The following is a 12,177-nucleotide window of genomic DNA, read 5'->3' as shown; positions in this document are numbered from 1 at the left end:
AGAGAGAGAGAGAGAGGAAGAGAGGGTTAGGGGAGAGGAGGAGGAGAGAAGAAGAAGTGAAATGAGCAGTTAGGGGAGAGTACGAGGAGAAATGCACAGACAAGAAGAAGAAGAAAAGGGGAGAGGGTATTTACGAAATTTGTTTGAGTTAATTTTTGGGAGAGTGTGAAGAAGGGCTTGATCATAAATTATTGGGTCTTTTGGGGTTTAAAGCACATGGGAAAAACTTCATGGGGCTGTGCCACATGAGGTCTTTGTTTTTGGGGCATTGACACATTTTTTCCAATATTTTATTATAACATTTATTAAATAATGACAATAATTTTTAATATTTTATAAATTTATTTATAATATTATTAATAATTATAATTATAAAAATAATTTATTAAATAATTATTATTACTATTTTATTATAATTAGTAATTCTTTATAATAATTTATAATATATTTCTTAAATTTTATTACTATTATAAATTGTTAACATATTCTAGTGAATGACCAAATATTTTGGGAAAATGAAGAGGTGCATAATTAATAAGAGGTTATAGATCATTAATTTTATAAATAATGGTATAATAATTATGAATTATCAAAATTTGGAAAGGTGTAAAAAGGATATCAAAAGTTTTGACACGAGTATTATCTTCTATAAATAGTATAGATATAGGAAAGTGCTTATCTTGTGAAATAATATTATACATTGAATGAGATACTGTGATAGCAATTGCACAGTTTGTGCATGCTATACATTCATTGAATTTATCAGAGATAATGTGTTAATGTGGGTAAGTTTCACTTAACCCCCCTGAAATTTGGGGCGTTTTTGCAGATAACCCCCTGCTAAACGTTGTTTACTCCACTTAAACTCTCTTAACTTGTCTCATCAAACCCCCAAGTAACACAGGTTACACAGCTCACTTTGACACTGTATGTGACACCAAAGACTGAAATACCCCGCAATTATTGAAAAGTATGCTTTATTTTCTTCTTTTCTGGGATTATCCTAAAAAGTGCATATTGGTCATTTTTCACCATTAACAGGTAACGAGTCATGGGATGAGTTGGGAATAAACTTCAAAGTCTAAGAGGAGAGGGGGTTAAGTGAGACATGTAAAAGTTTAGAGGGTGTTAAGTGGAGTAAGCAAACTTGAGTGAGGTTATGTGCAAAAGCCCCCGAATTGATGAGGGTTAATAGAATTTACACTATTTAAGTGTATGAGTAGAGGATTAATTAGTGTATTCCAAACTTACATATAATTATTTTATGTTATGTACGACCTAATATTTGGTTTTGACAAGGATCGAAAAGCCCCATCATTTGAAAAGGACACGGAACAATATTTTGATCCTTGACAAAGAAATGAAGAAATTTGCAAAATAGACCTCTTTTGCTAAATATTTAGCAAAACAGATCGTTTTGCTAAATATTTAGCAAAATAGACATCTTTTTAGCCAACAGGCCAAAAAGAGGTCGATTTAATGGTGGACTAAATCATACGGGACTACTAGTCTCGTATGTTTCGAATGTTATGTTTAGCAAAATCGACCTCTTTATGGTCAACAGACCAAAAAGATGTTTATTTTGCTAAATATTTAGTAAAACGGTCTGTTTTGCTAAATATTTAGCAAAATAGGTATATTTTGTAAATTTTTCCCAAAGAAATATATGTAAGTTAGTGGGCTCAACATTTGATTTGCGAGGAGTACATTCACAAGCTCCAAACAAACTATGTGAACTGTATGAAGAGTGTGACTTGAACCAAAAATAATAATAATAATGAAAACCTAAGGATAGTAGTGATCAATTCGACATATGTGAGTGCCGGCCATTTTTTTTCCTTGAATTTTGGATCATACTAATTTTCATCAGATCTCAAGGTTACATTCATCCACATTTAGTATACAAAAAAAACTTTCGTACGAGCGCTTTAGACAATGTTCATAGTTATTTTTCAACCATACAAAAAATAAAGTACATAGCACATATCATTAACTTATTATCCTTCAAAATTTCTATGAAAAAAATAGCTCAATATAACATAGAAGAGAAAATTTAAAAAAAATATGAGAATTTATTCAAAAAAATAAGTAGCTTTCTTCTCATCACAGAAAATTAACAAGTGAATGTTTATTAACATATAACTTTTCCAGTTTTTAGAATCTAACCTATGATTGTGTCCTTTTTAATATCGAAAATAAAAAAAATAAGTTTTAATATCTAAAATAACATATTGACATTTTAATCGGACCCTAAATGACAATATGGTATTTTAAATGGCTCCGGGTATAATAAGACTTTATAATTGTTTAAAAGAAACAACAAGACCCATAATTTTCATCGGATATTAATTTTTCAACCAAGTTTCCCCCCGTGCTTGCACATGATTTCTAAAATCGTTTACTCTTGCTGATGTTGTAGGGACTTGCCCCTAGTTTACAAAATTCCACCAATCAACACCCTGTGAATGTGGAGGTCAGCTGCGCACAACACACCCAATTAGGGTTTATCATTAATATTAATCATTCTTCTCCAAAAAAGCCAAACCCACAAGAAATCTCTCAAAAGTTTGAGAGGAACCTCACATTTGCTCCTGGTCCACGCCATACTCTAGTCGTCGTCCTCACCAGAGGTTCTCCCTTCTCTCGAGTCACATTCGAGATCAAAGAGATTCTCGCAAAAGCTCTCCTCCAACTGCTCCCTCTCTCGTTAAAGTTTTGAAAAAAAAATGTTAAATTTGGCTAATTTTGGGGTGATGAGATTTTAGGCGTAGGTATTTCTCCCTCCAACCCTTATGCCACATCATTCCCTATTGTCCAACTCAGCCTACAATGATCAGCAACACGCATGTTAGGGAACTTGGCGGAAAAATTGATTTCCGATGAAAATTATGGATCTTTTTGTTTCTTTTGAATAATTATAAGGTCTCATTGTATAGTCGGAGTTATTTAAAATACTCTATTGTCAATTATGGTCCATATAAAATGCCAATATGGTATTGTAGCCTATACTAATTAAGGACATAATTAAGTGTACTAATAGTATAAAAGCAGTATAATTTTTATGGACAAATTTTCAAAACCGACCCATTTGGGTTTTTAATTGCAAAAAACGACCTATTTTAATTTTAATTATAAAAACCGACCCAGTTGTTTGAAACTGGGTCGGTTTTTGAAATTTTTTTTCCCAAACTTCACGGGAGTTCAACTCCCGTGAAGTTTTATTATGAGAAAAAACTTCACGGGAGTTCAACTCCCGTGAAGTTTCCCGAAAAAATTTAAAAAAACCGACCTGTTTTCAGCCCCTGGCTAAAAACAGGTCGGTTTTTGTAAATATTTTCAAAACCGATCGTTTTTTGCAATTAAAAACCCAAATGGATCGGTTTTGAAAATTTGTCCTAATTTTTATACTACAGTCGTCGCTACGTCATGGAGTATGGCCCAATAAAAAAGGCTGCCGAGGTGGGCTTGATTCTAGGATTTTCTAACGGGCTTGAGGTGGGCCATACTAGGCCTGCACCCATCCTCCTTCGCCAACCGAAAACGACACCAACCCCTAAACTCGATCCGCTCATTAAAATTCCTCCAATTTCCTTTTTTTTTTCTTTTTTGTAAATAATAATTGTCCCCCGCGAAAACTCCAAACGAAAGAAACCGCTCGAAAACGCTCCTCCAATCTTCCGAACCCTTCCAGAACCTTCCACGTGTCCTTAAACCTCCCCCCCAATTCCCTCGGATTCCTTCGCCCAGCGGCCAACCAAACCGCATTCCATCACCAGCACCGAGACCAGGCGATCAAGAAGCCAGTAGGTTAGGGTTTCTCGACTCGATTGGCGACCGCCGCCGCCCCGCCGCTCAAATCACGCCTTCTCCTCCTCCAGATCCCTCCTCTTCGCGGCGCCACCCTCCGCCCCTCCTCCCTCCGCCTCGTCCCCGCCGCGGCGAGCTGCTACCGCCCCCTCCGCGTCGCCAGCGAGAAGGTCGTCGGAATCGACCTGCGGCACCACCAACTCCGCCGTCGCCGCCATGGAAGGCGGCAAGCCGACGATCGTCACCAACGCGCAGGGCCAGCGGACGACGCCCTCGTCGTGGGCCTACACAAGAACGGCGACCGGCCTCGTGGGGCAGATTGCGAGAGGCAGGCGGTGGTGAACCCGAGAACACGTTCTTCTCGCGTGAAGCGGTTTATTGGGAGGAAGATGTCGGAGGTCGACGAGGAGGCGAAGCAGGTTAGTTATAGGGTTGTGAGGGATGAGAATGGGAATGTGAAGCTCGAGTGCCCGGCCATTGGGAAGCAGTTCGCTGCTGAGGAGATCTCGGCGCAGGTGCAATTTCGTTCACTTGTTTGAATTTTGATACATGGCCTATCTTGATATGCAAATTAAATTGAAAGAATGAAGTTTGACTGTTAATAGGAGATGAATAGATGTTTATCATCGTGCATATAAATGAGGGAGAAGTCTTGTGCTTTGTTTTTGTTTGGGAGTTTACCATACGGAAAGTTAAATAATGGAAAGGAAATGTAGGGAATGAAAGTAAAAAAGATAAAATGTTGTTTGGGAGTTTAGTAAGAGAAGTAAATTTATTTTACCGTGTTTGAGAGTTCTAATAAAAAGGAGGGAAGTGAAGTGAATATGTATAAAGTTACATAAATGTCATAACATATTGAATGTGAGTATGTATTAGCCGTTGATTTTAATATCAAAATTATCTTACCACATTGTAAAATTTTACATTGATTTCTATTCTTTTACCCTCAAATTAGAGGGGAGGAAAATGGAAGGAAATTTAACCTTCCATCACATCCTCTAACCCCTCAAAAAAACTCTCAGACAAGGTAAAATTTCACTTTAACTTCTATGTATTAACCTCCATCCAAAAAAGGTGTTAAAGTCCCTCCAATTATTATTCCAAAACTTAGTGAGAATTAGGGTTATATTTTTATATTCTAAAATGCCACTTGCCCCGTTTATGGGTTGAAACATGTAGCAGCGCCAACTTTTAGACAATCAGTTTTAAATTTATAACTGGTGGGATTTAAATCTGGGTTGTTGTTATACTATGTTAAAGTCCCTCTAACTATTACACCAGAGCTCCAAAGTTGGAGTGAGAGGTAAGAGTTATATTTTTATACTCTAACATGAAGTTGCAGGTCAACAATGTAGGAACATGGCGTTCTTTTTGCATAGGATTGTTATCACTGGCTATACTAAGTCATCAGGAATTAGCTTAAACGTCAAGTGTAAACTACTGGAATTTCTATAGTATTGTTGCTCAGATAAATTGTTCTAGAAGATGATATTGTTTTGCATAAAATTAAATGCTATGTTATATGATAGGTTGAGAACTGTGAGTTTAGTGATGTTTTTAGTCAAAATTGAATGATTGTAAGGATAATGGTAGTGAATATCAATGTATCTCGAGTTAGAAGGATTTAGCTTAATTTGTCTAGGTGGAAAACCAGTACTCAGACTCTTGAACAGATTACTACCTCAAAATTCAGATGTATGGTTAAACTATCCTTTTTGTGTCTCTCGTTATTGTTCCTCTCCAACGTTTTCTCATTACATGGGGTTAATTGAGAAAGCTCTCTATCTGCTGTTATGTAACGAGAGCATTAGTTGTCAAGCTAATTAATGTCAGCTAGCGACATTCTTAATCATCATAGATAAGTTGACTTTGTCACACTCGTTTAGCCTTTTAGTAATTCCCCAGATTGCTGAACCTAGCCACAAATTCCCAAGCATCTCTCTCTGGAACCATATCTGTAACAGGTTATTCTTTTGTAGGTCTGTGAGATTTTAAATTTTAATTCAATTGAAATGGGCCTAGGGGTAATATTTTTTCTGTATTCAAACCATTGGAGTCTGATGAGCGGCAATGAAGCCTGATGATCTACCTTGTTAAACTTACGCTATGATTTTAAGGTTGCATTTTATAGATTTTCAGACGTTATTCTTTAGAATCAGTGAAACTGAAGTTTCATTTTGGTTGACAGGTTTTGAGAAAGCTTGTGGATGATGCATCCAAGTTTCTAAATGACAAGGTTACAAAAGCAGTTGTTACAGTCCCTGCATACTTTAATGACTCCCAAAGAACAGCAACAAAGGATGCAGGTCGAATTGCTGGTTTAGAAGTTCTTCGCATCATCAATGAGCCCACTGCAGCTTCCTTGGCATATGGGTTTGAGAAGAAAAACAATGAAACTATTCTAGTCTTTGATTTGGGTGGTGGTACTTTTGATGTTTCAGGTAATGGAGCAAGTCGAGTTTGAATTTTTTTCATTCTGACTCTCACGCTATTTTTTTACCATTAAAATATTATTTGGTGCAGTTCTTGAAGTTGGAGACGGTGTGTTTGAGGTGCTCTCTACGTCTGGTGATACTCACCTTGGAGGCGATGATTTTGACAAGGTATGTAACACATACTACTGTACAAATGGTTGGTGACTGAATCGAATACTAAGTCCTGCTAAGTATGTTAGCTAGTGAACTTGGTGAACTGATTTGTTGATGGTGTACTTAGATCCTCAAATCTTAGTTAACTATTGGGATAACGAGCCTTCAATCTTAGGTTTTCTTTGAGTCTCTGTAGCATGGGTCTAAACATTAGACTGGTCAAGTAAATTTTACCATATAATGCCTACTTTATATGTAACTTAGTGATGTCATTAATGTAACTCTCATTGACAACCTGAAAAATTATGCCTATGTAGAGAATTGTTGATTGGCTTGCCGCAGACTTTAAGAGTAATGAAGGAATAGATCTCCTGAAAGATAAGCAAGCCCTTCAGAGGCTCACAGAGACCGCAGAGAAAGCGAAAATGGAGTTATCAACCTTGACTCAAACTAATATCAGGTATAATTTCTGCATGCTTCCTTTTCTTTCTAGTATTTTGTAATCATTTGGATGCTCTTTCTTATCTGGGAGTCAATTTCTGCAGTCTACCATTCATTACTGCAACTGCTGATGGTCCCAAACACATCGAGACAACCCTTACTAGGGTTAAATTCGAAGAGCTTTGTTCAGATCTTCTTGATAGGTATATTCAGTATAAGTTCATTCATTTACATGTTTTCCTATTTTGGGTTACTGGGAAATGTAGTACTTCATGATGCTCGTTTCACTTGTTATTCATGGCACCGACCTTTTAAACTTAGACCATCGAAAATTTTGTTTTTGTGTCCTTTTAGGCTTAAAACACCTGTTGACAATGCTCTGAGAGATGCAAAACTCTCATTCAAGGATCTGGATGAGATTATTCTTGTCGGAGGGTCAACACGTATTCCAGCTGTTCAAGAACTTGTCAAGAAGATGACAGGAAAAAATCCCAATGTAACCGTCAACCCTGATGAAGTGGTTGCTCTCGGCGCTGCGGTCCAGGTCAGGATCTTGGAATTTGATGCTTTTAATGATTTTGCCAATCTATTCATGGAAGGCTATATCTAAATATAGTGTTATTTATGCTCTAGTTATCTTACAAGCCTCTTGTTATCTTCTTTCAGGCAGGAGTATTGGCTGGAGATGTCAGCGACATAGTTCTTCTAGATGTCACACCCTTATCTCTTGGTTTGGAGACCTTGGGTGGCGTTATGACGAAGATCATCCCTAGGAACACAACTCTCCCTACCTCTAAGTCGGAGGTTTTCTCTACAGCTGCTGATGGTCAGACAAGCGTAGAGATCAATGTTCTTCAGGGTGAGAGAGAGTTTGTGAGGGATAACAAGTCCCTAGGAAGTTTCCGCCTCGATGGCATTCCTCCAGCTCCTCGAGGTGTACCGCAGATTGAGGTCAAGTTTGATATTGATGCTAACGGTATCCTTTCCGTTACTGCTGTGGACAAGGGAACCGGGAAGAAGCAAGATATCACTATTACTGGAGCCAGCACGTTGCCGAGCGACGAGGTATGCTTTTTAGTCTCTTAACGAAGTAGTGATACCATGAAACTGTGATATCCTTTGGTGTGAGGCCTTGTGCATAAGTTAGGAAAGTCCAATCAACTCTTTCTCAGGGAAATCTTAAAATTAATCCTTTGGCGTGAGGCCTTAATGCGGAACCCTTAAATAACTTTGGTTGTCTTTCACTAAACCCCCGATAAGTTTGTGAAGTCCAATTAACTCCCAGTTAGTACCTCAGGGGAATCTTAAAACTAACAGCAGTAAGTTCTGACGTCACGTGTAGGTTTATCATGTGTTCAGCTATTGGTCTAGATACTCTTCATGTTTTAGTCTGAATCTTAAGGAAACTTACTGGGCTTCATAAGCATCATAAATTTTCGATTTAACACTTGGAAGTTAGTGCTAATCTAGACCAATAGCTGAACACATCTTGTAGATCGTTGCGATGTAGTGATCGTATTCTTATCATGAAAATCAAATCGAGTTCCTCATCTAAAAACAAGAAGAAAAAAATGTTGGCAGGTCGATAGGATGGTGAAGGAAGCTGAGAAATTTGCGGCAGAGGACAAGAAAAGGAGAGACGCCATCGACACCAAGAACCAAGCAGACTCTGTCGTCTACCAAACTGAGAAGCAATTGAAAGAGCTCGGCGACAAAGCCCCTGCCGCCGTGAAGGAGAAAGTGGAATCCAAGCTTACCGAGCTCAAGGACGCCATGTCTAACGCGGCTCAACCGAAGAGATGAAAGCTGCCATGACTGCTTTGAACAGGAAGTGATGCAGCTTGGCAGTCGCTGTACAGCCAGCCCGGTCCGCCAGCCGGGCCGGGACCCACGCCCGGAGCCGAGGCTGGGGCCCGACGATAAAGGGGCGGCCGGAGGGACGTGATTGACGCAGATTTTACCGAGTAGCCAATGAAGAAGAGAGCAGAGTGGGTAGAGGGGGGTAAGTTTTGTCTCCCCATCTCTGATGTATATAGTAAATAGATGTGAGATGGGGGTGTGAATGCGCTTCGACTCTTTTTCCCTCGGTTTGGTTGCATGTTGTGAAATTTTGATACCAATAAGAATCAGCTGGAAGCAAGAATCTATTGTAAAGAGGTACAGTAATCTGTAGCAGCGTCCGTGTTCCTTTATGTGGTGTTTTGATATGTAACATGCGCACGAACAAAGAGATGGTGATCTTATATAAACATATACTTGCTGATGAAAAGGGCGAACATACTTAACATTCCATTCTGGCAGTTGCCACTAGTTAAAAGAGTTTCAATAGAGTAGGTAACTTCACTTCCATTCTAAACAAACACACGCGAGTACACAAAAACTAACAAACGAGACAATCCGTACCTATCGCGAAAGCTAAGCTGCTGAAACTAGTGACCTCTTGAACGACCGGCCACCAGCCCGCTGCCCCACTGAGCCCTCGACAGCGAGCCCTTTCGCTCCGAAACAAAAGTACTGATTCATCGCTTTACCGTCCACCAGCCTCTGAGGTAGCTTCTCTCGTCCTCCGGTCGCCGATGAACTAGAGGCCGATCCCATTTCTTCATCCAGACAGATCTCCTTCTGCTTCTCCAACACAGGAGGCGTCGACATCCCCGAGGCTGAGCATGAATCGGAGGGTGTTGCTCGTGACGAAGGATCTAGATGAGGCATTGCTTGAATCACCCCCTGCATCAGCCCCGTAGTGAATTTCTTCTTTGTCGCGGGGCTTGGCATCGAGTTCCTGACAGCGAGCGTTCGCTTGCTATTCAAGAGCGATGTTTTTGAGAACCGTTGCCTTAGAGGAGTCGGGGTGTCTTCGCGCTCGCTCCATTTCTTGAGAGACTCCATCGAGACGTCGTCCCTTAACTTCTTTGGTGTAATTTCTCCCTTCTTGATTGATTCGAGTGAGTCCTCACTTCTTAACTTCATGGGTGTTGTTTCCCTCTTCTTCTCCTTTTGCCGAGACCATCTGAGGAGAATCTTGATCTTACTGGCTGCTCGGTTAACTGAGTTTTGCTTCCTATCAGAAGGGACTTCCCCGTTTTGACCAACCTCGCTCCTGGCAGAGCTCGAGCACGAGCTTGGCCTCCCACTAGGCTCCGATAGCTCGATGCCCGTGTACAAGAATATCTCGGCGTCAGAAACCTTGAAGTTTGTCCCTGGACTGCTACCAATACTTTGCATTCTCAGTTGAGAAGCAATTGCTGATATTGCATTGGGATCTCTAGCACTGAAAATCCCTCCAGCTGAAACCAACTGTTTTATTAGTATCTCGGATGATGCAGATCGAGGGCGTTGGCTCAATAAATCCAACGGGGTCATCCCATTAATATCTCTAATGTTAACATTAATCGATTTTGCGGTCATCAGAAGCTCAACGAGGTCATAATGCATGTTGCCAATCACCGCGACATGGAGAGCAGTTCTTCCTTCAGAATTCTTAATGTTAATGATATCTTCTATATTTACGGCGCTGCTACTAATGAGATGTCTCATGAGCTCCATCTGACGATCGAGGCGCCGGAACCCGGGGGTTCTGAAACCGGCGACTGCCATGTGGAGAAGAGTGTCACCGGAATTGTTGGTCGTGGATGAGGATGTTGGAGATGCAATGATCAAGACTTCAACAATCGATAAGTGGCCTCGGAAGGCCGCAATGTGGAGGGCAATGTTGCCATGATTGTCTCTGGAGTTGATTATGTTGAATGATGAAGCCAAGTATTTGACTACCTGCAGAATAGACACAAGAGTTACTAGCATCAACAGAGAGATGCGTCTTTAGGTCTTGACAATGTGCGGGCTTATCGTGCATTTCTCTGATTAGCATATTCAAGATTTAGATCTAATGCAACTAAGAAAGTTTGAATATAGGAAACTAGCATTAAGAAATCGGATGTGCAAAAAGGAGATCCACGAGAGGGAAATTGAAGTTGACATTGTTCATGTATAAAAACTCTCACGCGCAAACTACTTTCGACGAGGAGGAGCTAATCTCAGATCGTGCTCGTAAGATCAAGAGATTGCTTTCAATAAGTGCCAAATTTTCTCCAATACATGTTAGAGTTGGGGTGTTTCAAAAGCCTTTTCATGTATTTGATGCATTTTTTTAGGCATTCAAGGAGGAATTATTATTATTATTATTGTTGTTTATGGTGCGGGTTTTGAACTTATTGATCATAAAAGTACTCAGGATTTTACCTAGAATCTGGATAAAATGTTTCATACAAAATTTTAGCGTTTCAAACCCACGATGTGGTTTAACACCGCAGCAACAATCAATAAGAGCATGCACGATTAAGTCTGTTTGTCGAAATCTAGTTAATATGAAAGCAACCTTCAAGCAGAAATCATTCAATTTCATAAGATTGAAAGCACAACCTCATTCATCTATCTCGAGAAGCAAACAACTCATGCTTACTACTAATCTAAACACGCGTCTGAAAAGCTTCCTCCCAAGTATAAAACACTCAAATTGCATAAAATTGAAAGCTCATCTACATCTATAACTCAATAAGAACACCACCTATGCATATTCCTAAATCCTAACGCATGAATGAACATTTTCATGTAACCATAGCATATTCTATAGCCAAACATGTACTTGAAATCTTCATGCAAGTGTAAAACATTCGATTGCGTAAAATTGAAAGCTCATATAAACATCAACCACTTAAAAAGAAAATTGTAAACCTAAATTAAACCAAATCACCATCCTCACCTCAACTTGCCCTCTCCCTGAAGCCGCATGCAAGATAGTGGACCCCTGAACATCTCTATACTCCAACACATCGCCACCTTCACTATCCAAAATCTCCTTCAAAATACCCAAATTACCCCCTCTCGCCGCAGCATGGACAGCCCTATTCACCATCTCCCATCGAAAAAGCGCCAAATTCCCACCTTTACAAACCCCCTCCTCTTCAATCTCTCCTCCTCCTCCTCCAACCCCCAAACTTTTACTAGGCTTCACTGCACACTCAAACAAAACCCTGAAAACCTCCAAACTCTTACTCCTCGCCGCCGCATACAATATATCAGTTACCCCATACTCTCCTTCTCCGAAAACAAGAAGTGGGTCTCTCCGCAACAGCTCCTTAACAAAGGGCACATCCCCGGCTGAGGCAGCAGTGTAAAGGAGCCAACCGCCATACCCGGCTCGGATTAGGGTGTTCTTGTGATTCTTGATCTCACATTCAAGAAGAAGGTTTCGAGCGACAAAGGCACGGCCTTTGGCGGCGTTAATGAAGCGAGGATCATCGTCCCAGAGGGTTTCGAGGCGGCGGATGCGGCGGAGGGAGGT

General features: G+C 40.1%; 2 protein-coding genes across 6 annotated transcripts in view; one reads left to right on the top strand and one right to left on the bottom strand.

Annotated features, from left to right (window-relative positions):
* On the top strand, positions 3,868-9,105 carry LOC109823850 (stromal 70 kDa heat shock-related protein, chloroplastic-like). Its single transcript, XM_020390264.1, is given in 11 exon segments — positions 3,868-4,129; positions 4,132-4,322; positions 5,996-6,248; positions 6,331-6,410; positions 6,713-6,855; positions 6,941-7,039; positions 7,191-7,380; positions 7,503-7,901; positions 8,418-8,618; positions 8,621-8,679; positions 8,681-9,105. Coding segments are annotated over 11 exon segments (1,845 nt in total). The 5' UTR covers positions 3,868-4,023; the 3' UTR covers positions 8,805-9,105.
* Positions 9,097-12,177, bottom strand: part of LOC109823849 — a 3,974-nt gene continuing 893 nt past the window's right edge. For all 5 annotated transcript variants that reach the window (XM_020390259.1, XM_020390261.1, XM_020390262.1 and 2 more), the window contains 2 exons: positions 11,596-12,177; positions 9,097-10,607 (listed from right to left, as the gene is read on the bottom strand). The exon at positions 11,596-12,177 is cut by the window's right edge. In XM_020390259.1, coding sequence (XP_020245848.1) covers positions 9,252-10,607; positions 11,596-12,177 — 1,938 coding nt within the window. In that variant the 3' untranslated portion in view covers positions 9,097-9,251. The remainder of the gene's footprint in view (positions 10,608-11,595) is intronic.

This window comes from Asparagus officinalis, chromosome 9 (assembly GCF_001876935.1).
Source record: "Asparagus officinalis chromosome 9, Aspof.V1, whole genome shotgun sequence".
Classification (NCBI taxonomy): Eukaryota; Viridiplantae; Streptophyta; class Magnoliopsida; order Asparagales; family Asparagaceae; genus Asparagus; species Asparagus officinalis.
Note: the sequence above shows the minus strand (reverse complement) of the source record. Positions and strands in the feature narration are given on the sequence as shown.